Source organism: Corvus brachyrhynchos, unplaced genomic scaffold (genome assembly GCF_000691975.1).
Source record: "Corvus brachyrhynchos isolate BGI_N302 unplaced genomic scaffold, ASM69197v1 scaffold283, whole genome shotgun sequence".
Lineage (NCBI taxonomy): Eukaryota > Metazoa > Chordata > Aves > Passeriformes > Corvidae > Corvus > Corvus brachyrhynchos.
Window position 1 is genome coordinate 2,979,111 of NW_008237409.1, and position 25,534 is coordinate 3,004,644.

A 25,534-nucleotide genomic window follows, 5' to 3' on the forward strand; every position below is an offset into this window, starting at 1 on the left:
GTGGGTGGTGCGGTGTCGCGGTGTGCTGAGCGCGGGTGCGCGCGGGGCGGGGCTGTGGGTGTGCGGGGAGCGGGTTAAGACTATACTTTCAGGGATCATTTCTGTAGTTGGTCACTAGAGGAGAGTGATCGCACCTGACCGGCGTCACAAGCCACGAGGAGGAGCGGGGTGTTCTCTCCTGAGCGCGAAGCGGGCGTGCGGCGCTGCTTGGGCAGGAGCCGCTCGCCATTGATGACCGTTCCCGGCCCTCGTGGTGGGGCTCGGGAGGGAGAGAACACGGGCTGAGTGGTTTGTGGCCCTTTTTTTTTCATCTCGGTTTAAAAACAGATTAATTCTACCACAATTCACCTCTCCCAGCCGCTGGAGTGTCAGACCCATCCTTGTCCTGTTTGAGTAAAATCAAAGTCACAGAGCACTGGAAATCCCAGAGGGTTCTGATTGGAAAAGGACCCACAAGCAGAGTTCATCTCTTCAGTAAATGGCCCATGCAGGGGATTGAACCCACGAGCTCGGTGTTATCAGCACCATGCTCTCAGCAATTCCTTACTTATTTATTAATTCTGTCCTCCTGTGTTGTGTGCTCATCCACCTCTCCTTATATATCCATCATATATATCTCCATCATCTGTATGAGTACAGATGATGGAGATACATATATCCATATATATGTATATATATCTCTATATATATACTTATACATCCATGTCTCTGATTTAAACAGTACGTATAAGCACTTACTACTTCCTTACACAACACATAAAAGTACCATTTGTTACTTACACAACCCTTATTTAAAATCCTCGTGAACGAGCAGTGCCTTCAATCCTTATAGAAAGTCACAAAAAACATCATTTGCTCTTTTTTTTTCTCAACTTCTGCTGCTGTATTTTCGTATCTGTAGCACCTCAGAGCAGTCAGTTGAGTGGTGATCAACCACCTGCTTTTATTAAAACAAGCACCACCTTGGAATCTTCGGTTTCCTTGCAGGAATTTTTGTGGATGCCGTGAATTCCATGGGCCAAACCTCTCTCTTCACTGCTGCACTGCTGGGGCTGGGTAAAATAGTGGATGTGCTGCTGGAATATGGCTCGGATGCCAATCAGTTAAGTATCAAACATTTATTTTTTTTTTTAAATAGAAATCAATCTTTGGGTTTAGTTGGTGTAAAACACAAAATTCCCTGGGCTTAAATGAACAAGTGCTTAAGATGCACATTGGTATTTTAGCCAAAGCTCCTCAGAGGTAAATAGAGAAATAATTTTCCTTTCTTCATGGTTTATTCTGTTATTTGGGAGCGCATAAGCGTTCCAGGATACTGCTTTTCCCCCTGCTGAGTGCAGCTGAACCTTTTTTGCTGTTCCCCAGTCGCTGCTATGATGGGAGCACCCCAGTCCATGCAGCTGCTTTTTCGGGAAACCAGTGGATCCTCAGCAAGTTACTGGATGAAGGAGGAGATCTCAGAGTCCACGACAGAGAGGGGAAAACTCCCCAGTACTGGGCTTTGTCAGCCAGGAAGGAAAGCAGTGCTCAGGTATTTGTGTCAAGGCTTATTCTTGACTGCAATATTGATTTAAAACTCCTCTTTCCTGTTATGACAACACTCCTCTTAAAAAGAAACCCGAAATTACGAGTTTCTGTAGGTGAAGTTTCAAGTTTTGTGGCCTGTTTGAAGTCAGCTTTTCTCCCATTGTCATGTAATTGATTTTCCTCAAGTTTTTTCTCTTAATGCATTTCTCAAAATGTCCATTTCCACACTGCGAGTAACCAGTTATTTCTTCAGTAGTCCTGATTTATGAATCTGAAATGGTTTTTCTTCTTCTGAAGCCATATTTTTATTGTTTTTCCCTCCTCCTCCTGCCCAGATGCTGGAATTTATCCAGCAGTGCACACTGCACATGCAGGCTGCCATTTGGAATTTTCCCTCTGATCTGCTCAGGAAAGCTGGCTCCTCAAAGGCCTTGATCTGCAGCCCCTCGAGGTTTGGTGGCCTTGTCCAAGGGTAACAATAGATTCTATTTCCGTATCCTATTTTCTTAGAATTAACCAGTTCTTGTGTCTTTTTGCCAATAGTAGATTTAAATCCACTGTGATAAATTTTATTTCTGTCGTGACTGTTCCAAACAGAAACTTGATAGTTGTAAATATCTGTATATTAAGAGAAACTTTATTAAATAAACTCGAAACCAGCATTAAAAGCACTGGATTTTAGTAGCATTGAAGTGGTAACATGAAGTAGTTTGGGTTTTGACTTTTTAAGGTCACTGCAGATCTTTCTTGGGGGGTGTTTCCAGCTGTTTCAGGGGATTTTGTGTCAGATACATGTTGGGAAAAATACAAACTTGTGAACAAAAAAGCAGTGCAGGATGCTTCTGTGTGTGCATATATATATTTATTTATATTGCTTTAAATAAATAACAATCATGAAAGTGCACCTAAAAAGTTTTAATGAGCTGCACAATAACTTGGAATTTTAACATCCACATGATGTGTGTGGGACCAATCAAATGCAGGGTTCTGGCAGAAATTCTGCTTTTTTCCCTCTGTCTGTATTTGTATTTTACTCCAAGCCTTGGAGTCAGTAAGTTACTCCTACTGCTTTTGTTTTTGATATTTAGAACTGCTGACAGTCCTCTGGGTAAATTACTGAAAGGACAACCCAGTGTGGCCAAGAACATTTACAGCTTTGGTTTTGGGAAGGTAAGATGCTGTGGGGAGTGATTTTCCAATGATATCAGAGCAGTTTTTTCCCAGAATCTCCTATTCCTCACAGTAATTATCCCACCTGTTCTGTTTTTAACTTTTAGTGCATTCTTATTTCTGCTGAAAAGATGGGAACAAACCCGTGAAGGGCACAAATATTCAGGCCTTTGGTGGTTAACAGGTCCTGGTTTCGTTTGGAACTGGAGAAATTCCTGTTAAATGTCCCCTGTGGGGGTTCCTAAGGGCTACTTCTGCTTTGCCTGTTCCAACTTCACTGGGAAGTTTAGGTTTTGGCACTGATTTTTCAGATTTCATGGTGATCTTTGAGCTAATGCTGCCCTTGATTACACTCAGGTTGTTAATGAACTTGCTGGATTTTGGGAACTGTGGGATTTTCCTTTTGGTGATGCCCTCTTTCAGTTCTATCTCGCAGGCAGTGGCCACCTGGGCTACCTGGCCTCTCTCCCAATTACTGGGGAGAAAGATGTGGTTCAGGCTGATGATGAGCCAGCATTTTCTTACCACGTTGGGCCCTACATGGTCATGACCAAGTAAGTGGAATTAAAGGGATTTTAGCCCCTCTCTGTTACTATTACACAGCAAATTGTTGTACCAGTGCTTTGTTTGGGTAACTTTCCACGTCTCTTCTATATTTATTCCCCATTTCCTGCTTTGCACCTTGTTTTCTGCTGTTCATTGATTAATATCTGAGTCAGACTCTGCTATCTGAGAGGCCAAGAACAACCCTACAGGCAGTATTAACCCAATTATGGCTAATCATTGATGCCAGTGTTTCAGTATTGATCCCTTTGTGGTGGGAAATAATGTTTGGGGTTGTACAGATTGTGTTGTTCAGCATTTAATCCTTGTAAATGTTGGTCCAGGAAATCCTCTGGATATCCAGGTGTTCAGCCCACTTGCTCAAACCTGTGGTGAAATGAGAGTTGCAAGGGCAGGCTGAGCATTGGTTGAAAAACTTTGGTATCCAGTAATTGTTGTAATTATTGGTAACAATTATAATAATATTCTATTGTCTAATTATTGTGTATTAAGCAAGTGTGTCTCAGAGGCAGCCAGAGAATTGACAGGTTGGGGATTTAATGTCCCCAAAACTCTGATTTATGTCACAGGGGGCTGATGGCCTTTGGTGAGGGGGATTCCTTGTCATGGAAGGGGTGGGATTTGGGGCAGTGACCCTGCCCTGCTGCATTGAAAGAGCAGGACCCTCAGATTAAAATTCCTGACAGTGGGAGGCAGCACCAGAGCACCACAAAATTCTTGGTAAATAACCACATAACTGGGAAAAACACTGCTGGAAGCATTTGGTAGGAATTCCTCTTCTCCTTGCAGCTTGATGTGGGGAGGCAGCAGAGTGACAGTGAAGGAGCTGAGCTTCCAGCCCCACCAGAGCAGCTGGAAGCTGCGCCTGGCTGATCTCCTCCTGGCAGAGCAGGAGCACAGCAGGTGGGAAAGGCTCTGGGGTTTGGGGTCTCCAGGGGTGGGAGGAATGGGATTAACCTTGGGGGAATTGTTAGTCTGGGATTGCACTTCTTCCCCAGATCAGAAATACAATTTTCTGTCTCTTCCCGCTCCTGATCTTTTAAAATGGAGTGTTTCGGTGAAAAATGCATTTACACTGAAATATATTCCAATGAAAACCCAACATTCATGTCCTGTTGATAAAAACACTGAGCAGGCCAGGGCTTTTCTTCTTTTCATCTCAGATTTGCCTTGCAAATTTGCTTTTTCCTCTCCCTTTGCAGCAAACTCCGCCACCCTCACTTGCTGCAGTTGATGTCTGTTTGTCTGTCCAGTGACCTGGTGAAAACTCGTTTGGTCTATGAAAGGGTTCACTTTGGCTCTCTCTACAGCATCCTCCATGAAAGGGTAACTGGGATGCTTGAATTCTAAATAATAGTTAATTAGAAGTTTAGTGACTACATCTGACATCTTTACTCAAGAAGACAAAATCCTCAGTCTGTATCTGAGTTTCTGGTTCTTTTCCTTATTCTTTAAATCAATTTATCTGTGTTTTATTGTTGTCATTTGATATCTTTCTCTTCTTTTTAAGGTGATGTTATTTGGTTTGGTATTGAGAGCAAACAAATGTATTTCCTCTTTTTCCTCCAATTAATTTTGTTTGCTCTCTTTGCTGCCTTCTGCAGCAAATAATAACCATCATAAATAATAACAACTTTCTCTTACATCAAGTTTAAAGACCTGCCATGCAAATTCGGTGCTTTTGGGTTTTTTTTCCCCAGCGTACAGAATTCCCAGTGCTGCAGACTGAGACCATTCTGCACATTTTGCTCCAGATCATTGACGCTCTGCGTTTCCTGCACTCCCGGGGATTTATCCATCGCTCCCTCTCCTCCTATGCCATCCAAATTGTGTCCTCTGGGGAGGCCAAGCTCTGCAACCTGGAGTACATGATAGAGAGGTGAAAAACTCCCTCAGGGTTGCTGTGAAAGGTGTGGTTGAACGTCCAACACCTCGTTGGACTGGTGGTAATTAAGTGAGATAAAGAGTGTGAGAGACCCCACTCATTTCACCTCAGTAAATTATTACTGAAATGCTCCTCTGGACACATGGAAATATAAATTTTTACAGGCTTCCTGTGTTTTATCCATGGTCAAAGCTAAAGGGCTGTTTGTAAAGCTCCTGATGGGAAATGTTCAGCTCTTTTTTAGTTCTTTTTAGTGTAAATTTGTTAAAGGAGGTGTTGCTTTCCCTGCCAAAAGACATTTACTGCACATTTCTGTTTGCAGACGTGCCCTTAACCTTTAAGGTATTTAAACTAAAAGCTGTAACACACTCAGGTGTTTAATTCCTAAATATAAACCTTGTAGTTGAATGTGTTTTATGTCCTAATTTACAATTTTTTCCCTTTTTGCAGCAAAGACAGTGGAGAGCACAGTGATCTGACCCGAATTCCTGTCCCAGTCCAGCTGTTTCGCTGGTGCTCCCCTGAAATAATCCTGGAGAAACCTGGTACAGTCAAATCAGATGTTTTCAGCTTCTGTGCAGTGCTGCAGGAGGCCTTGACAGGTGAATCCACAGCTGTGGGCTGGGATGGTTTAACTTCAAAAATGAACCAGGCAAAAACCCCCCAAAATTAATGACAATAACAAAGATTATTGGGAACTTCTGTAAATATGATCAGAAAATTTAAAATTGTGTGGCTAAAAGATTAAATTAATGGTGGATATGGGAGAAGTACAGTGATTTTCTGTATTTCTGTCACTGTTTATTTTTCTTCTTCCTACCATCACAGCAAAACATTCAGTTAAATCTTTTCAGTGTTCAGAACAAGCTTGTGCAGCTTTCATGTTTTTGATCTCTGTGCTAGCTTAGAGATGAGTTATTGTTACTCTATTATTATAATGTATTGTTGCTGTTGTTACAGATAATGTCTGTTTTGTATTCACTTGGACTATTCTGACAGTGAAATGGGATAAACAACTACCCTAAAAATTAATCCCACTGAAGAATCCAGAGCAGGGTTGTTTGCAGTGTCACTCTCCTCCAGATATTTCTGTCAGCTCCCTTTAAAGCATCCACTGTTGGAGTAAGACAGGGAGGAGATGCCAGTGCTTGTTTTCAGTTGTAAATTAGGGAATGGACAGGGAATAATGTGATTTTTTTTTTTTTTTTTTATTAAATTTCCATTAACATGAATGTACAGCTGGTGACATAAACTCTGTACTTGTGTCTTGCAGAGAGCCCTCCCTGGAAAGGTGTGGAAGACTCAGCTGTTAAGCAGCTCATCCTGTCAGGGGAGCAGCTGGAAGCAGATGTCAGACTCCCCCTGATCTATTATGATGTTGTCAAGTCAGGGCTGGAACCCAAGCAGAGGAAGCGTTCCATGAAACTTCAGGATATTCAATATATCCTGAAAAACGACCTAAAGGTGCCTCCCATCATTGTCACCTGTGACGGATACGCTGTGTCCATTCAGATTCAAGTTGTTCTGCTTAAATCTAGAGGAAGTGCTCCAACACTGAGTGTTCTGACCATGGAGCTGACCCCCCCTCAGAAGAGCAGGCAGGGACACACAGCTGTCAAATACAGTTGTGTTTTATTCCATTTGTTTTTGTTTTACAGGACTTGGTTAAATCTGAAAGTGGCCACGCTGATGAATTGTCCAAAGCACAGAGACCTGCTGTTCTTGCAGATGTGAACATCTGCTGGGCATCAGCTTTTAGCTTCCAGAAGAGAACAGCGGAATTCCAGGGAAAAGAGATCAGCAAGGCTGGTGAGTTTCTTGGAGCAGGTTGTCATTGTGTCCTTCACGTGTTCCTCAGCCCACAACAGCCTGACATAAATCATTGAAATGGGGGCACTCACAGATTTTATGATGTTGTAAGTTGAAAATAGGAAGCAGTTGCCTTTGGATTTTAGCTACCACTTAATTGTTAATGTAGACTCAAGGCTCTAAATCTGTTTTGTTCAGGTACAGTTTTCAGCATTTCCAAATTTCTAAAAAAATTTCCTAAGTGTGCAAAAGCAGCGTGGTTGTCAGACTTGTGGAGAAATGACTTAATGCTTAAAATTGAATTTTTCAGGTGGCTTTTGTGCCCCCAAAGACTCTGTTTTTCCCAAGGAGAACAGTGGTTTGGTGGGGCAAGAGGCAGCAGCCAGCGCAGCGCCAGCTGCACAGGACAGAAGTCTCGATGTGTCCTCTCAACTGCAGACAAGAGCTTCTCACTCCAGTGAGAGTGATGTGGATGGCAGCCTGTGCAGCTTCGAAATGAATGAAATCTTAGCCAGTTATCCAGAAGGTCCCCAAGACTTCCTGGAAGGAGGACCTGGATTTGGCCAAGCTCTAAAGGATACAGAAAGGCAGCAAAAGGAAGATCAGAGCCCGTGGGAGGGTGAGAAGGAACGGGAATCCTCAGGGTCCAGCACAGGGCTCACTGGAGAGGAGGAGGAGGAGGAAGAAGAGGAGGAAGAAGAAGAGGAAAGGGTGAGAGAGGCCTTTGCCCTGTCACAGGTGAGAGGAGATGCTGGCAGGAGGCTGAGCAGCCCTTCCCAAACCGAGCAGCACATCAGCAAATGTGCCCTGAACCTCAAGATTATGCAGAGCCTGCTGCAGGAGGCAGGAGATTCCCTGTGCAGGGCAGGGGAGAAACTGGACAGGCTGAAGGCCACGGGAAAGCAAAAGGAGCTGCTCCAGGAAATCAGGATGAATCTGCTTCCTAAGGAAAGCTTTCAAGGAAGGCACTGGAATGGGTCTGATGCTGCTTCGCAAAATACCAACAACCCTCCTTCTGCAGTTGATTTTTTTTTACACAAGGCTGTAGCTCCACCATCCAGGGACTACATTCCACCACCAATAACGTGTCAGGCACCAGGCAGAAACAGCTTCCAGGCTGTTCCCAAGATAGCCAAGGAAATAGAGGCCATTCAAAATGAGAAGTGGAAGAGTAAAATTGCGATGAAGCATCGTGATCCCGGCTGCAGCGTGGGGAAGGGCCTGGATGATGAAGTGAGCCTAAACTGGGAGGTAAAGTGTTGAGCAGGAGGCCTTTTTATCATTTCTGTATTTCTTAGCAGGCCATGGGATGTAGGGATGGGTGGTGTCCAAGAGGAGGGATGAATCTGTCCTTTAAAATGTATTCATGCATGTTATATACAGGAATGAAAACAGCTCAGCAGTGCAGTTGTGTTACTTCCTCTTTCTCTCCTCTCCTCCCAGGACAACACTGATCCAGTGGCTCAGGGTGGGGTTAAAATCCAAATCTTGCACTAAAATGGAGGTGGGACTCTCAGGGAAAGGCCAGTGGAGAAATATTTTTGTGTTGAGGCCTAAGCTGTTACAGGGAAGGGCTTCTGGATCACTTTCATTATTAAATACATAGACTGAAGAGAAAGAGAGAAATTCAAGTATTTCCTGTGGGGACAATCTTGAGTCATTCAGGTCCACTCATCCCCCCTGGAAGCTGCATGTTTTGATTGCCTGCCTGCACCTGAAACCTGCTATAAATGCAGGGCAGGGTTTTTGCTAGGCCGAGGCCTGGGGCTGTCGTCCTTTCTCCTGAGCAGAGCAGCTAAAATACAACTCGGGCAATAAAGTTTGTGCTGTCCTGTTCTTAGGCTGCCTCACAGACAGCTCAGCCAGTAATTAGCAGAATGCCCAGTGTGTGCTGAATCAGGGCTTGTTGGACTCATTTCAGCATTTACTCCCACACGTGTCTGCGAGATGCCAAGAAAAGTTCAACTTGCAGTGTCAGAGAGGAGCTGATTCACATCCTGCAGCAAGAAGGGAAGAGGAGAAGTGGTGAGTTTTGATCTTATTCATAGAAGAGTTAATTCTGACAGATTCATCTGGAGAGAGACACTGTCAGAAGGAGGCACATCAGGATCAAGGCTGGCATTAAATGTTTCTCAGGAAGCCAAAAACCATCTGTACAGAGAGGAGCCTGCTGTGAGTCATTGTCAGCTGCAGAGCTGCTGGGGAGCTGCTGTGACAGGGCAGTTTGTGTTAAAGACTGGTGTTAAAAAAGATTTCACATGCCTCTGGGATGGAGGTCAGTGGTCCAAAACTGCACCAGTGCCTAAGGAGAGCAATCTGGGAAGGTATTAATAAAGGTGGTTCTCCTCTCTGGGCACAGCCTCCTTCAATTCCCAGTAGAAATGCTTTTAATGTCATCTCTTTGTATTTCTAAGCATGAGTGGAAAGCACACGTTAAAATTACCTGGCAAAACTTGTGCAGATTAATCTTGGAGAGAGGGGGACAGATGCCTCCTTCAATGTTTGGGTCAAATCAGGAAAACTGTTGCAGTTTTAAAATGGATTCATGACCTGTTTGGATCAGAAAGACCTGTTGCTAAAGGTTAGAACAGAAATATTCCAGGTGCTGACATGGTCAGTGATGGTCAGGGAGTGAACTCTGGTGGGAAAGTGGTTGTTGTCCAGGTCTAAAATTGTGATCACCTCAATAAAACAATCCCCACACCATCCATGGTGTGGTTTTGGAGCTGCAGCAGCTGAAGACAGTTGACAGCTCTGAGATGCAGAGATGAGTGTACAGCTTGTCTGGTTAATCTGTAATAGACCCACATAACTGTCGGTGCTTTCTAAGCTTCTGGCAGCTCAATCTGCTGGTTCTGCCGGGTTGTTAAAAGGCTGAGAGCACACGTGCTCTAATTAATGTTAAAACAACTTGGAGCCTTTTCCTGGCTGGAGAATACTTGACACAATATGCTCGTGCTCTGAAGGAGTTTGTGCATTTCACAATCATTTATTGCAGGTGCTATCCAAAACCAAGGGCTGAGTTCTGCAGCAAAAAAAACAGTGAGAAGAGGAGGGTGATGCAGTCGGAATGGAGGAGTGAGTAAATCAGTGTTAAATCAGTGTTAAATCAGTGTTAACTCAGCATTAATATCAGAAATGTTGCTGCAGTGCATTGCATTAAACCCTAACACGAGGGAAGGTCTCTGTGCCTTGGTCTCTGTGCCTTTAGTGCTGAAGCTCCATGAGGTCTTTCTTGGATGGAAACCAAGTGAGTGGGATCCCGTGTCTTGCACATTCCAGGCATAAAATCATCCCAGGCACGTTGAGGTGGTTTGGTTTGTGGAGCTGAAGGAATTTCTAGCCTGGTTTTGGACAGTGTGTGGATTCAGGAAGGGCAGGATGGCAGTGCCCAGTGGATGGCAGCACGGGCATGGATAATAGAGAATCAAACTTAACAAACCCGGTTCCTGTAGAGACTCGTCCATATCAATCTGTGCAGGTTTTAAGCTTTATTTAAAATGGAAGGAAGTGTTTAGCTCTTTCCGTGACAAAGGCTGTCCTCATACCAGCTCTAAGTCTGGAGCATTAATGCATACCAGCATTTCCAAGTCTGCAGGCACAATGGAACACAGGGGATGCTTTGAAGGTCCAGGTTCTGTGGTGTGAAGTGGTAATTTTGTTCTTTTTGTGTAGCTGAAGTAAAGCGAATGGCCCGGAGAGCGGCCTCAGGACGGCTGGGGCTCAGCTGTCCGTACCCTGCCAGTGAATGCACGTCTGAAAGTGAAGCAGAAAGTGTAAAGGAAACCTCCCAGCATGTCCCTGCTAGAGCCCCAAAAAGTCACGAGCAGCAGAGGTGCAGGTGGCAGCCAGGTGATGCTGCTGAGCCCTGGGACCTGGGCAGTGAGGATAGAACTGAATCTGGGGAGAGTGATCCGGAGCCCTCACTCAGGAGTTCTACAGGTGAGGCTGAGAAACAAAAAATACTCTGTTCTCTTTTTGTCTCTTTCCATTTCCAATCAGATTTTTGCTTCTGTGATTTTTTACAAGAATTGTCCATTCTATCTTCCAGAGTTTTTATCTCAGAGCAGGTCAGTCACTCCTTGATGGGCATAAACAGAGATGAGTATTAGGTGTTAATAGGTGGAGGGAATGAGAACTTGGAGACCTTCATCATTACTGATTGTTGTTATCAGCATGAGAAACCCAAAGCTTTCAGACCCTCGAGTGCTTTCACACTTTATTTCTTCCAGTCTCACCACACAGCTGCTTCTTCTGTAGCAGCTCAGTGGGCAAAGCTTTTGAAAAAGTTCAGGACAAAGGAACAGGGCAAGGTTCCCCTGCTTAGATTAATTAATGAGGTGAGCATTTAAATGTCATTATTTCTCCGTGCTCCTGACAGACAATTAGTGTCACTGTCTGCTCTCACTGATATTCCAGCAGTGCCTCAGATCACTCACGTCACATCACTTTTTTTTTTTTTTTTTTTGGTTAATAATTTTATTCAATTCTGACATCCTAGGGAGGAGCTGCCAGTCCCCAGCACCAGATGAACAAGCAGAGTCTGGAACAGCCATTCATAAGAGTTCAGTCCTTCCTCAGCAAGCTGAGAATCTCTCTAGAGTATGTACAGAAACCCGAGGAATTTAGTTGCAGCTGCTTATCCGTGGAAAACTTTAGCCTGGTGTCGCATCCTGTGCTGATCTGAGTAACAATTCCCCTCCTCCTTCCCCCTTTTTATGTTGTTCTGTTCTGTCAACTGCCGAGGTAATTCGAGGAGCAGGAGGTGGGTTGAAAGTCAGTGAACAAATTAAATAGAATTTCAGAATTTCAGTGTTTTGTTGGCTGAAGTGTGTATTTGTTACTGGGATCGTCTCAGGTGATGTCTTTCACAGGGATGTTCAAGGGAATTACATTGTTCCCTTAATTCACCTCCTGATGTCACTGAAGAATTCTTCACTCCTGATTATTTCCTTCCTCCTACTCTTGAGGGAAGTTCAGAACCAGAGGTAAAAATAACATTTTTTGGACATAAGTTCCACAACACGTGGTTTAATTGTGCTCCCATTTGGTTTGAAGAGAGCTGTGGAAAATGAGAGATTTTTTTTTAATTGTTATTCTTTTCTTTTGAAATAGGACCTGCAAATAAAGATTTTGATAAGAGTAAGCAAATTAATCTTCATTAATTTCTGGAAGCTGCAAAACTTTTCTGTATTACTTTTAAATCCAGTCTGGGCTGTTTGAAGACCTCCTGAAAAGTTTCTCTCTTCACTCTCATTGTTGGGAACATTGTCCTGGGAGGGTTGTCCTGCCCTTTGCAGCTTCTGTGTCAAAAATTTAATTAATTCCTTTCCCTTTCCAGGCCTCAAACACTGAGGGCAAAGCAGAAGATATTTGTGAAGGATTTTTACAGAAATTACCTGGAAATGCAGGATCAGGAATTCAGGCTCCAGGTAAATGTCCTTTTTCTTGAAGCACTTCTGAGGCAGGGACACAGAGTGGTTGCATTGATATTTTTGCCAGCAGCTCTCCTGTCACAGGACTGGACCTTCATTCTTCAGGCTTAATTGATCTCTTATTCCTCATTATTTTTGGGAGAGTTCAGGACACTCAGGATTTGGGTTTGAAATAATTCCAGATGCAGTGTTTATGTACTTGCTGTGTTTCAGTTAAAAAGCCAAAACAAAAACTTATTTGAAACCTTTTTATTTTTACCCTGGGGCTAAGTTTAATCTTTTTATGCAACTTGCTGTGGAGCTGGAAACTGAATTAGAGTTGTATTTACACATTAATATTCTCATTGCTGGGAGGATCTTGGGCTTAAAAACAGTGAGAGCTGACAGAGTGCGTGTGCAGAATAATGGAGGAGTCATTGTTGTTTCCTTACTCTCTTGTCTCTTCTAGCTCGAATTTGTAAATGTTGTGATATTCCCCAGTGCTTCAGTGACTGTCTGGCAGCTGTGCCATGTTTATGAAAATGCATCTTTAAAACACATTTGTCTCTCGATAACAACAAGGGTCGCAAGAACTCAAACAAAACCAGAAAAAGAATTTTAATAAAGTTGCAATTTCCTGCTCAATGAGTTGTGTTGTTTTCTTTTGTACTTGCAAAAGCCAGTAACAGGGAACATTTGTTATTTGTATTCAGGAGGAAGAATACCCTTCTGCAGCCCAAGCCCACAGAGCTGTGGCAGTAACAAGCTGGGAGTGAATCAGCTGAGCCAAGGGCCTGTGGCCAGGTAGAGACTGATTTTCATTGTTCCTCCAGGCATAAATTAGCTTATAAAGTGTGCTCTCTTCATTAATTCTGCTTACATATCTAATATTCAAATGAGATGCCAGTGGTGGTTTTTAATGATTATCTACATAACTCAGCTCCTTGCCAAGAAAATACTGAAAGGGTTTTTCACTAGTCTCAAGGGGTTTTTGTCTTTTGCAGAGTTTGGTGGGGGTTTTTTGCCTTAATGAGGGAGCTAAAATAGGGGGAAAAAGCCATGTACGTATCAGAATTCCTTTTCCACTGATAAACCACGGCCTTAAACAGAGCAAAGATAATTCAAATTAAGGCTTCAGTCATCTGCTTTAATTTTGTTGTGCTTTGGTTGTGGAGCTCAAGTGCAATGAAGATCCTGCCTTCTCCCTTCCAGTGGGATCAGCCCAGCCCAGTGCAGGAACGTTCACTGGATCTTGCCTGGGGGTAACATCAGATTTGGCAGCCTCTGAAATCTTGGAGATTTGGTTGTCTCCTCTGAAAAACAGGAAGGTTTCTTGTCCTGTAAATTTTGTATTTTACCAGCATGGAGAATATTTGGGCAGAGCCCTGTGCTGGGCTCCCTCCTCCCCTCACAGGAGCTGAGTTCCCAGGGCCAAAGGGAGGCACCAGCAATGGAAATCACTTGGCTTTGGGATAGAAAAGAATGGTTTTGGTTGCTCCCTTCACTTAGGGACTTTTGCTAGCAGGACAGAGGGGATGTTGCTCTCTGAGCATCTGCCTAATCCTCTTTGACCTTGAGTGGGCTCAGCACAGTCTGAGACAGATCAAAGGATGATGAAACAATGGAGTGATGTGTATTCCTAGATTTTGATTTGTTTTGTTTAATTTCAGCTTTGTTCTGAAGCTGCAAATGTCAATTAGAAGTTTTCTCCTTACTGAAAACAAATCCATAATCTCTTGAAAATGACTTTTTTCTCCTACTGCTGTCCATGTTTAAGCAATAAGTTTTAAAAGCTTCAGTCTACCTCAGAGAGAAGGTAGTGCTTAAACTTCCTGAGAGAAAGGAAACCAAATCCTTCTATTTCCATCATTTTCTGAGGGTGAAAATGACCTTTCCTCCCTCATTTCAGTGTGGATGCAGCACGAGAAGCAGCACTGTGGGAGCCACAGGAAGAGTGCCAAGCAAAAGATGTGTAAGAGCCACATTTTATAGCAAAACTTCAGCAAATTGGTCATTAACTGCAAAATAATGTGTTGGTGCAAGACAGGGAGATGGGACAGACCAAGAGAAAACGCCCCAGAGCATTGAGAGAGTGTTTTCCTGTGAAAAGTTGTGAGATTGGTGTAAATGAGTTGTCCTTAGTGTGAAATATTTTCATATTCATAAGTAATTAACGTGGTGTTAATCTGTCTGTGCTTCTTCCCATTAAAGTGTGAGGATTCCTCGTTTCTTCTCTCCATATGGCATGGGGAAATAAAATCACTTTAAAGAGCAAATAGTTCGTGTGGAGCCAAATAAATTTTATTGCAGAAATAGTCCTGTGATTCTCAGGGAAAAAAAAATAGCAGAATATGTTTGTGACTCAACTAATAACGTTAATTTATTTTTACAGCTAATGGAGATTTGCATGTAATTACTGATTACAGGAGGTGTCTGTTCTTTTCATGGCTCTTTGAGGACGATGTAATCCAGGGTGTATCTCCCCAAAATGTTGGTTTGATTAATTTGGATTTCATTTTTGTCACTTGGGTGTGTGTCAGTGCCTGTGCAGATCTTCAGCACTCTCACTTTATCAGAGTCGTTCTTTTAAATGCTCTCAAGACCTAGATTTAGTCTTAATTAATGACCCATTAATTTTTGTTAACCATTGAGGACTTCCCTTGGCTTTGGGGAGTTTTTTCCACCTTTTGGTTCACATTTGTATTTCCTGCACTTTCTGGAGGCAGCTTCCTGAGCTGATTCTATAGGAGAATTATTTAAGAAATCCTGGAAAGGAAGGGGAAGCAAATAATTAACCTTTTCTGCCTCTGCAACATTCCTGAAGATGGTGATTTTGGGCCTTCCCAGATTTCCTGTGGGAAGTTTCAAAGGGAACATCTCCCTCCGTTCCAGTGAACTAGATAAGACTGCACGAAATTAAAATTTCAAGACTCTGAAAATAGCAGGATCTGGTGATTCACAGGTGCAGGAAGTGGCCATTCTAACTGTCAGAACATCTCTCAATAATTCAGATCAGTGGCAGATATTCAGGATTTGTCCAGCATCCCCTGCGAGCAGAACTTCCAGAGGGGTGTGGAGTGTAAAACACCTCGGCTGAGCCACGCTCCCACCAGTGTCAGCACCCCCCTGGGCTCAGGTAATGCAGGGAGGGGAAAAGAGGATTCACAGGGAATGATTTCACCTCTCTGTGCCAGCCAGACCTTTCTGCCAGGACTTTTTGATGTTCAAATCATCAAGGTGAATCATGGAAGCTCCACTCACACCGTGCAGAAATGTCAGGCTTGCAGTGAGTAACCACAAGAAATGCTGCTGTTCCTGTTTGAAATCTCATTGTCCAAAGACATTGAATTAAAGGACAATTTACAGGGCACAGCTGAAAAAAACCCTGCCTGAAAGGTCTCTGGAAGATATTTACTTGGCAGCCTTCATAAATCAGAAATTGTTTAAATCACTGAAATTCGAACTGATACCTGTGGATTTCAGCATTTTAAAGGCAATTTAATAAGCACTCCGTATGGTTTGAGTGTGGAAAAGAAGTTAAATAAGGTGATAAACGTTTGTTGAACTGAAGTGCTTAAGGGTAATGAATTAACATTTGTGCTTCATTAATTTGGTGTAACAGTGGCTGAAATTTCTCAGTTGGCAAAGTTTTGTCTGAGGTGGAACTCCTGGGTTATCAGATTTCTCTTTTATGGGTAACAGTTTCTCAAGAGTTTCTTCTGCAGGTGCCTGTTCCCTTTAAACTTTTTTCTGCTTCTGTTGAAATGTGATAGAGATACAAAAATTCCAAAAATAATTCTCCAGCTTCGCTGTCTTTTCTTTTTTTTCTCTCCTTTTTTTTTAATTCTAGAAGAAAAAATTCCATTAGCCCTTGAGAAATACAAACACTGCCATGAATTTTCTTCAGATTCTTCCTTTTCTGACTCTCAAGAGACCTCCTCCACAGTGTTCAATACTTTCACCACAGCCTGTGAAGGGGAGAGGAGCATGGAAATTCCAGTGGTGGCTCCAAGAGTTTGCCCATTTGGACTGAAAGAGCCTGTAAGTCAGAAAATAACTTGTGCCATGAGTTACTTTAAATATTCGTTTGATGTTCCATGAAAATATTTTTGAAAATACTTTCCCTAAAAATAAATGCAAGTAGAGAAATGCTTGTGGGTCGCTGTATTTTGGAATCGTGGCTCTGTTGATAAAATGATAAAAGTCAGTGCTGCCACTGATTATACAAAGATTTGGGCTCCTTTTGCTCATAAATGTTGGCCGCTCTCCAAGTGGCCCTTCCTTGCCCTCCATCCCTTCTCTGGCTGTAAGGACTTGCCCTTTCCCAGCCTTTGGAATGCCAGAACAGCGAAGTGATAAAATCCTGTGAAAAGCTTGGCTTGAATGAGCCCTTTTATCAGGGGCTTGTCCTTTTCCTGCACATCAAATGTGCCAAATCTCATCAGCTCTGTTCTGTCAAACCCCCTCCCTTTGGAGTGCAGAGTTTCCAAGGTCACTGCAGTGATTTCCAGGGATCTTTTTGGCACTGAAGGTGTTCCCGAGCCACACAGAATTATCTCAGTTGTCTTTGCAGACAGTTTTGTATAAAATAATTGCCTTTTCACCTTTCTTATTATTTTCACTGCCGGGGTTGTCGTTTAAAGATGAAATCAGAGTTTGCTCGGGCAGGACAGCAGGGAGTGCTCGTTGTGTGGCTGACCTGGCACAGGCAGCTCTGTGTCGTGCTGCTCCTGGGCCAGAACACTTGGAATTCATTAAGTTCATTTACAAGGCAGAGCTGCCCTAAGTGGCTCTGCCGATGGTGTTGCTTCTTGTCCAAAATCTTATTCCAGAATTAAGTGCATATTTCCATTCTGAGGGCAGTGGGGATTTGCCTCTGGTTACAAATTCTTAATTTTGGGGGGCTTTTAATTTTTGTCCTGGCTTTAATAATGAAAGATTCCAAGCAGAGAATGGGAACTGAAGAAATCTTGGAACTGTCCAGTCAGAAAATTCCCATCCAACTGTCCATTCAGAGCACTGAAATAAAGATTATGTAACTGATGGTATCTTAAAGCTAAAATAGGGGTGCACAGCAGCCCAAGCAAAATTTTTGACACATCAATCTTACTCTAGTTCATATTCTGAACAGATTGAAAAGCTTAGTTTAAAACTTAATGGTCAGCTCAGGCTTTAATTGAAGGTTCTACCTCGTTTTGGATTTAGAATGTTGAAGGAGAGGATTGAAGGCCAGCAGTTTTTCAATTTACCTTCTTGTGTTTCGTTCTGGTTGATCTCACACAGGTTGGGTTGCCACCAGTTGCTTCATCCCTGAGAAACACCAGGCAGGCACCTGGTAAGTCTTTTATCCCAACCCCAGCCAAAATAAATTGTTCAATAAACAGAGAAACAGACTTGAAAGGAAATTTTGCAGTTTATTAATTATTTTTCCCTTTTTTTCCCCTTCTTTTTTTGCTCCTGGATGTCACTTTTTAGAGGGATAAATCGCTTTGCACTCAACCATGTACTGCTGGTGCTAATTGGGTTGTGGATTTTGTGTTTGCACCTGCAGACCAAGAACTCTGGCCTCTAAATCAACCTCTGTTTGAAGTGTAAATATTCCTGGCCTCCAAATTCTGATACAGCATTGAGAGCTGAATGTACGAGTGTGGCTCGAAATGATTTTTCCATTATGGAATTATTTAAGGAAATTCGATAAAATGTGAATGAGCCAGGCTCTTGCTAAATGAAATATGTAAGCAAGATGCTATCAGAGTGTAAGCCTATGTCACAGTTATTAAGGATTAATCACTGCTAATTAACTAGAATGCTTTTTTTCTCTGTCTCAGCACTCTCAGAGGCATCTCCCCCCACCATTGATGAGCTGCCTTCACCAGCCCAAGAGCTGCTGGATGAAATTGGTAAGAGGCACTTCACCCCAAACGGTGGGAGGCTTTCCAGCTGTGCTCAATCAGGATTTCTCCCAAACAATTCACTGCCAAAATACACAAGAGCTTCCAAATTAGTTGCAGTCAATGATTAGGAAGTTGGGCATCAACAGCTTAAATAACTGGCAGTTCTTGAAGCCTCTGCATTTCACTGAGTGGTTCCTTGCTGCTGCTGACAGCACACTGAGTGCAGGTGGAGTTGAACACAGAGAGGAATTTGGTGTACACTGAATTTTTCAAAGGTGTCCTGGAGCAATTCATGTTCCCCATTAGAGGAGGCAGCTGCACCCCCCCGGGTGTCTGTGCAGAGCTCAGTGATTTACATTTCTTTTTGTACTCACATCTCCAGGCAGAAAGTGTAAAAACTCTGCCTTTTTTTCACTGGGAGGGTGTTAGAGAAGAGTTTGCTTTCCTTATTCCTCATTGAGCTCTTCCTAAATTAACACCAGACATTGGGATAATTAAAATGTCCGCAGCTCTCTCAGAAATGAGACACCCAGACACATCCTGAGCTTATTTTAATTTCCTCATTCACCAAAAGAAGAACCTGTGGAGATTGGCATCATCAGTGATGCCATTGATGATGGTCAGGGGCAGTTTGTAGGTTAATAAATAAAATAATTATAACTCATGTACAGGTTTTCCTCTAGAGTTGGGTGCATAAAGTCATCTGGTACTTTAGTGTATAGCCAACCAAGATCAATATGGAAATAATGCTGTTTTTAACAGAACACTTAAAGCAGCAAGATTCCCTCTCTCCAGACTTGAAAGGGATGGGATTGCAAGACTCTGGAGTGCAAATGAATGGTTTGTTGCTAATAGTCCCAATGTAGAGATTAAAAATAGAAAATTCCTTTTGCTGTGCTGCAAAATGACTCTGAGTCCTTGTCACTGTGTGTTCAGCTGTGACAATAAACTGCACTTTTTAGCTTGGTCCCCCCCCACCAGTGTTTGCTGCCTTTCCCTGTGCGTTCCCTCTGAACTCCACAGGGAGCTGGTGTGGGAGGTTTGCAGGTCTAACCATGAGAATTAATTTTCTGCTTTTATTATGCCACCGTAGCTTGGGCTGTGTTGAAACACAGGTGACAACACCCACAGAAGGAGAGGTGGTGGGCAGGTGATGTCAAAACCACTGAAGTTTCCATTCTGGGAGGGTGATTCAGTTCAGAAAGTGGCCAGTGCACCCTACCTGTTAATGTTCCTAATTCTCCAGCATGAGATGATGCCTCTGATTTCACAGAGTAAGAAAATAGCTTCCACTGGGGTAATGAATATTGTATTTCCTGCTCTGTTACAAAGACAGCAGAGTGGTGAATCTTTGTGCTGCTGCAAATGCAAATGGTGCTAAGTGGGAATCATTTTTAGATGTACAACAAGTCGTGTCAGAGGAGCAGAAAGCCTAAATGTTTATAGGCTGTGCTTTTTTTTTCTCCTCAATGAGTCACAAAGTGAGCAGCAGTAAAAAAAAAGAAAAAAGACAAAAAAAAAGGCAGAACATGAGTTAAGTCTGTAAAAAGCTAAATAGCACAGTCACTTGAGAATGATGCTGGCACATGTTTGGTTATCCCACAGCTTTGTTAAATCTTATCCTGAAGGATGGAAGTTCACTGGAGCTTGTTGTTTTTAGGTGGAGAGGACTGCAGCAGGCTCTTGCTGGCTGCTCAATCACTGTGGTTTTGCATAAAGCACAGCTATTTCAGACTCCCATTTGTTGTGGCAGCCTCGTGCCTCCTGCTTATCTCAGCCCGGCAGAAGGGGCTGAAATATCCCCCGTTAGGCTAAGCCTAAGTCTAACCCCATCACCATGAATTTCCAGATCCGAAAGTTGGAGGAGCAGCAATGTTGGGGCCTTGCTTGGATCACCATGGGATGCCCTTTCCAGCCCAGTGTTCCTGCAGCTGTAGGGTCTTTAACTCTCTCAACCCTCAACCCAACCCTAACCCTAATTTCTGTGGGGATCAGAACTTGCTGATAAATCAGTCTTTGAGGGGAAATCACTGGATTTTGATAAATAGGTTAACCAAGCTCCCATCCTCAGGTTTCCCGTTGATTTCTCTCCCATATCTGGGATTGGAAAGGGAAAGATTAAAGATTTCTTTCCACATACATTTTTGATTTCAGTGGGAAACAAAATGTTGAGTCCTGTGAATCTGGAAATGTGTTGGAGTGAAATATTTATTCTGCTGGCCACCTTTGACTGCAGATAATGGCATTTTGTATAACTGGCAGAAAATCAGGCCGCTGGGGAAAGTGTGATTGAGAAGTGGGCAACTGGAAATTCCTCAAGTGCAGTAAAGAAAACAACATTTTAATGTATTTATTGTCTTCCTTTGATACTAAAATCTTGCTGTTTATGTGAATAGCTCCTGATCAAGTTAAAATGGAAAACAGAGAGTCAGAAAAAGAATCTGAGAGAAATGAGAAGACAAATCAGAGTTTATGGACTAAGGAGTCATTTAATCTAGCAGAGGATACAGAAAGGTATGAAAAAGGATGGGAAGGCATGTTTGGCTTTGAGTTACAAAGATGTAAAATTTTCTTTTCAGCATATTTTAACAAGATTCAAAGCTTACAGAAAGCTTTAAATACCCTGATAATTGTGATTGTTTTATTTGGAAATTTGCAGCATGAACTTTGTCACCATCACTTTTGAATCTTTTATTTAACAGAGCTCACTCCAGCCTCGATGATGTTTTGGAAAGAATGTTCCATGCAGTTCCTGGAGATGGGGAGATCCAAGAACAACCTCGGGGACTCACTCTTGGGTGAGCTGATAATTTATATTTGTGTTCAAGGGTTTATTTTGTGTGGTGTGTACAGATCTGGGCAGCACTTCTCAGAAAATGGGCTGTGACTCCTTAGGGAGTAGTGTCAGGGAACTTGCCTGGAGACATCAGTATGAACTCACCTACTAAACTGAGAGGGAAAATAATGTTTTGTTAATACAGTTTCCTGTGGGTAGAAAGCAAATACTTCAACAGGCTTGGAAGGCAGGGCTTGGTCTTCACAGAAACCAGAGATAATTTGACAGAATGGGAGAATTTTCTGAGGTAGAAAAAATGTGCATTAAGAGAACAGAATCATGAAAGCTCTTTATAAAGAAGAGTTTGTGAAAATGGTTCTGCTTTCATGGCAGTATATTAGGAAATTTGAAGAACATGGCAGAAGTCACTTAAACATCATTTTAAGGTAAAAATTTGTATCCCAAATAACCTTTTTTCCTCTTAGAACTAAAGATCAGAGCCCAGGAACTCTGAACAGCTCCACAGTGAGTGGCCATAAGTCATCCCTAACTTCTGTCTCACTAAGGAACATAAGACATTCTTGTGTTTGGCATCAGAATTTTCTGTTTCATCCTGTAAAAAAAACAAAAATGAGGATGATACACAAAACTCTGTCATTCAAGGGCTGCAAGCCTGCAGGATCCAGAAGATGCTGAAAGGAAGAATGGAGTAGAGGAGAGCAGAGCCTGGGCTGGAGGCAGAGCACCAGGAAGCTGTGCAGGGACTTCAGCAGGTGCTCTTGGTCTGTAGAGCTGCTGGATGCACCCAAAGTTTGAAATGTCCCAAATCTCTGGTGACTTTTGGAAATATTGATGGTAGTTTTTAAAGGTAGAAGTCTGGGAGGTGACATCAGTGTGCTTGTTATTGCACAGCATTTGCAGCTGTGCCCCTGTTTTCTGTCAGACCTCAGCACTGAGCTGGGATTGGGCTTCAGGGATGGAAATCAGGATTGGTTTCTGATGATGATGAGGCTCCTGTGGGATGCACCAGGAGCACCAGAGCTGGGGCTGGGTTCTGATTCCAAATGTGGCTGAAGGAATCAAGCAGAAAAACCTGTAGCACTTGATTCACTTGCTGTCTCTGGAGTGTTGTGTGGCTTTCACATTCTGAGCTGAATTTCCCTGTTTTTTAGACGAGCACCCCGAGGATCAGAAACCCCACCCCCAGCAGCAGCTGGCTCCAGCTCCACCCTTCAGGTGAGGCTCTTTGTGAGTTAAACTGGAATTGTGGTAGAAATTTATGTGTTGCATGAGCTGCATTCCTGTTTTCCATGTAAAAGAGGCAGTATGAAGTCCCATTCCCTTCAACTGGTAGTTTTATATCAGAAAAAAACAACTGCATAACCTTTTTTTCCCTCCTTTTTTTTTTTTTGTCCCCTGCAGGATAATTGTTTTGGATGAGAGCTCTCTCCATGATTAAAACACAGAGTGAATAAGTTCTACACATCACCTGCTTGCTGCTGCTTGCACAGTGTTTAGTCTGTGAATTACAGCCCTTTTTGGCCACACAAGTACCTGTAAAGCTCAGATTTCCTTTAACAGCAGCAGGTACAGAAGAAAATCTAATGCTCTATGCTCTGATATGGTTTGTACTGGTTTTATGCCATTATTGCATGCCCAGGCAGTGTCAGTGTTGCAGAAGTGAACTGTTTTTTACTGTCACATCCTTATGAAACTGTTTTTTATTCTGCATGTGCACTTTTTCAGAAGCTAAAGAATTTCTTGCTCTGTTGCATTATGCAGTTTTCACATTAAAGACAAAATGATTGTAGTTCTGTGGGCTGCTGGTGCTGCTCAGGCACTGAAATGTTTCCATGCTGGAGTGTTACAGCCCATGTAGTGTCTGTTTTTCCTTGCTCATTAAATTTAACAAGGTAATTTCTTGTTTTCTCTTTACTTAGTGCTTTTGTGATCTAGTGTTGAACTGATTTGACTGATTAAAGGGATTAATTGCTGTGCAAAAAGCTAATGAGGAAAAGGCAGTGTTCTCCAGAGATTGCAAGTGCAGCAATATGTTCCCTGCCAGCATCAGACAAGAATGTGAAAAAAATGTGCTTGTTATGAAGACACCTGATGTTTAATTCAACCCCGTTTTTGGTAGGCCTCATCCAAAAAAACAAACCCAAAAATCCCTGGATATAATTGAGTTTTGGATTAGAATTTTGATGGGCACAGCAACTTCATATTTAACATTTCTTGTGATAAATACTGTTCAGGTGCAGGAGTGAAAGTTGTCCTGTTCCCTGTGTGACAGACACAGGGATTTGAGCTGGTTTTGTACATCTGGGTGTGCCAAGTTTTGCATCTTCATTCCTGTTTTTGCAAGGAAATGCTCCAGTTCTGTACCTGTTAATTTGGTTTTGCAACACTAATAAAAGTTTCCAAGGTTATTGTGCTGCCATGTGGGTTTTTTTCTGGTTTGGGAGGTTCTTTTTTGGGGTTGTTCTGTTGGGTTTTTTACTTGTTTTTAACGCTGCTTCCCATCATCAGACCATGATACAACCAGATGCTGACAGAGAATCCAGTTGCAGTATCCAGGGAGCATGCTGCAGAGGTGGGGGAGCTTTCTGAGGATAGATCAGAGAAAATAAAAATCTTTCATGTGTTTGTCCTGTTGTGGCAGTGACGGTGCCTCAGGATAACAGCAAGGCCTAGAACAGGCCTCGCCCCGGGCTGTGACACAATTCTGTCCAAAAAAAGGTTTAATATTCTCTAACCCAGGCTTGTACCAACCTGGATTCTCTGTGTGGGACTTTTGTGCTCCAGGCAGAAGGATTTTTATTCCTGGTAGGAGCTGCTGGAACAAGATCCTGCTCCCCATGGCCCTGGGGCTGTGTTACCTGCAGGGACAGAGTGCAAAAGTTAAATTGCAAATTTTTATTGTGTGATCCTGTCCTTGGTGGCTCATGACTCAGAACTGAGGGTCATTTCCTCTCACTTTGGGCAGTGTTTTTGTTGTGTTTCAGCCTTGTTCAATTGAATAAAAAGTAGCTAAAGCCTGTGGGGCTTGCAGCAGTGTGGAGGAGAGCAGCACACGAGCGTTTTCACACGCACAGAATTATCCATCATTTTGGGCTGCAACATGTGAAATCTCAGCTTCCTGCATTTCTTGTTCTATTTTATCTGTGGGACCAAATGGTGAGCAGACTGTGAACCATCTCCCTATCTTTTTTTAATCTTAATGTGCAGAATTTTTATTTCTGTTGGTGGAGGGCCTTTCAAGTAGCCCCATAGCCTGTCTGATCTCCTTATCGGGGCCAGAACACAACAGAGATTTCAGTTTCTCAGCTGCTTGTACTTTCCCAGATTTAAGTTTAGCATGGATGTAAATCATCCTGATAACATAAAGCAAAGGCACAAAAGCTGTAATTAACAGGAACAATTAAACAAGGACCAGTGCAAGACAGCAGAGGAGATCAGAGGGGCCCATCTAATACTGCTTTTCAGCTTCCCCGAGAATGAAAGCCCAATTAATTAAATTAAAACAGTGATACTGAGCTGTTCTAATTCCTCTCTGAGCCCTGTGAGCTGAGCTGTTGTGCTCAGCAGGAGAGAAGGAGGCTGAGACACGGGGATGGGGATTGGTGTCCTGTCCCCCCACACCAGGTCATGGAATCATGGAATGGTTTGGGTCGGAAGGGATCATAAAGATAATTCAATTCCACCCCAAGCTCCATCGAACGTGTTTCATTCCTTTGTACTGGGCTGGTTTGGGGATTTTTGTTTTGTTTTTGGTTTGGAGCAGAGGATCTCAGATGGAGAAAAAACAAACCCCTCAGTCTCCCAGATCTCATAATTCTCCAGCCCAGTGCAAATTGCTGGGGTGCCTGGCTGTGGGTCACCTCATTTTGAAAGCAATTCAGGGGTTCAGGCTCAAAAACCTGTAAGACAACTCTGAAGGCAGGCAGGCTTTTTTAGAGACAGAGGAATTGGGTGAAACCCGGTTTCAGCGACTTGCTGTCTTCAGTACCGCCTTTAGAAGCCTTTCCTGGGTTCCTAAATGACAGAATCTGCCTCCAAAACCAGATATGTGATTGCAGCTGGGGTAGATAAACACTGTGATTTGAGATTCAAGATGAGGTATGAAGCTGCAGAGCCTCCTGGAGGTTTTTTATCTTTTATTTTATCCTTTCAGGCTTTGGCATTTTTTGTTTGCTGTTAATGGGCAGTGGTGCCTTGGGGGCTGTTACCGCTTGTGTTTTCAGCCTTGCTGGGAAATCAGTGGACTAAGACCTTTTCCTATTGCCTTAACTATAAAAAACCCATTAACTTTGTGTCTTTGCACTGGGTTTTTTCTGGTTTTCTGTAGCCATGTTTGTGGCGCTTGACATGAGGGATGTGCCAGCTCTGGTAGCAGGAGGAGATGTGTTTTCTGTCCAGCCCTCTGTCAACCAAACAGCTGAACTGCTTAGTATTTATTGGTGTTTATTAACACAGTTGGCTCTTAAACATTCCT

General features: G+C 42.9%; 2 protein-coding genes across 7 annotated transcripts in view; one reads left to right on the forward strand and one right to left on the reverse strand.

Moving 5' to 3' along the window:
- Positions 1–23,468, forward strand: part of TEX14 (testis expressed 14, intercellular bridge forming factor) — a 29,766-nt gene extending 6,298 nt beyond the window's left edge. The window contains exons 2-30 of one of the 6 annotated variants that reach the window (XM_017730980.1): positions 988–1,102; positions 1,366–1,531; positions 1,863–1,999; positions 2,616–2,697; positions 3,121–3,251; positions 4,051–4,164; positions 4,464–4,587; positions 4,962–5,140; positions 5,597–5,748; positions 6,420–6,610; positions 6,805–6,955; positions 7,266–8,206; positions 8,877–8,980; positions 9,954–10,033; positions 10,631–10,897; positions 11,457–11,557; positions 11,830–11,943; positions 12,297–12,387; positions 13,083–13,173; positions 14,279–14,341; positions 15,381–15,505; positions 16,277–16,410; positions 17,653–17,704; positions 18,198–18,269; positions 20,660–20,777; positions 20,966–21,061; positions 21,703–21,821; positions 22,212–22,275; positions 22,462–23,468. In XM_017730980.1, the coding sequence (XP_017586469.1) occupies positions 988–1,102; positions 1,366–1,531; positions 1,863–1,999; positions 2,616–2,697; positions 3,121–3,251; positions 4,051–4,164; positions 4,464–4,587; positions 4,962–5,140; positions 5,597–5,748; positions 6,420–6,610; positions 6,805–6,955; positions 7,266–8,206; positions 8,877–8,980; positions 9,954–10,033; positions 10,631–10,897; positions 11,457–11,557; positions 11,830–11,943; positions 12,297–12,387; positions 13,083–13,173; positions 14,279–14,341; positions 15,381–15,505; positions 16,277–16,410; positions 17,653–17,704; positions 18,198–18,269; positions 20,660–20,777; positions 20,966–21,061; positions 21,703–21,821; positions 22,212–22,275; positions 22,462–22,498 (4,211 nt within the window). In that variant the 3' untranslated portion in view covers positions 22,499–23,468. Of the gene's footprint in view, positions 1–987; positions 1,103–1,365; positions 1,532–1,862; positions 2,000–2,615; positions 2,698–3,120; positions 3,252–4,050; positions 4,165–4,463; positions 4,588–4,961; positions 5,141–5,596; positions 5,749–6,419; positions 6,611–6,804; positions 6,956–7,265; positions 8,207–8,876; positions 8,981–9,953; positions 10,034–10,630; positions 10,898–11,456; positions 11,558–11,829; positions 11,944–12,296; positions 12,388–13,082; positions 13,174–14,278; positions 14,342–15,380; positions 15,506–16,219; positions 16,411–17,652; positions 17,705–18,197; positions 18,270–20,659; positions 20,778–20,965; positions 21,062–21,702; positions 21,822–22,211; positions 22,276–22,461 lie in introns of those variants that run through there. The other 5 variants (XM_017730979.1, XM_017730981.1, XM_017730984.1 and 2 more) reach the window with 5 other exon arrangements.
- Positions 23,469–23,551: 83 nt separating this feature from the next.
- LOC103613400 (pinopsin) overlaps positions 23,552–25,534 on the reverse strand; it is a 5,222-nt gene continuing 3,239 nt past the window's right edge. Inside the window, exon 5 of the mRNA XM_008631177.2 lies at positions 23,552–25,534. This exon is cut by the window's right edge and continues 563 nt beyond it. The gene's annotated coding sequence lies outside the window, so the exon portion shown is untranslated.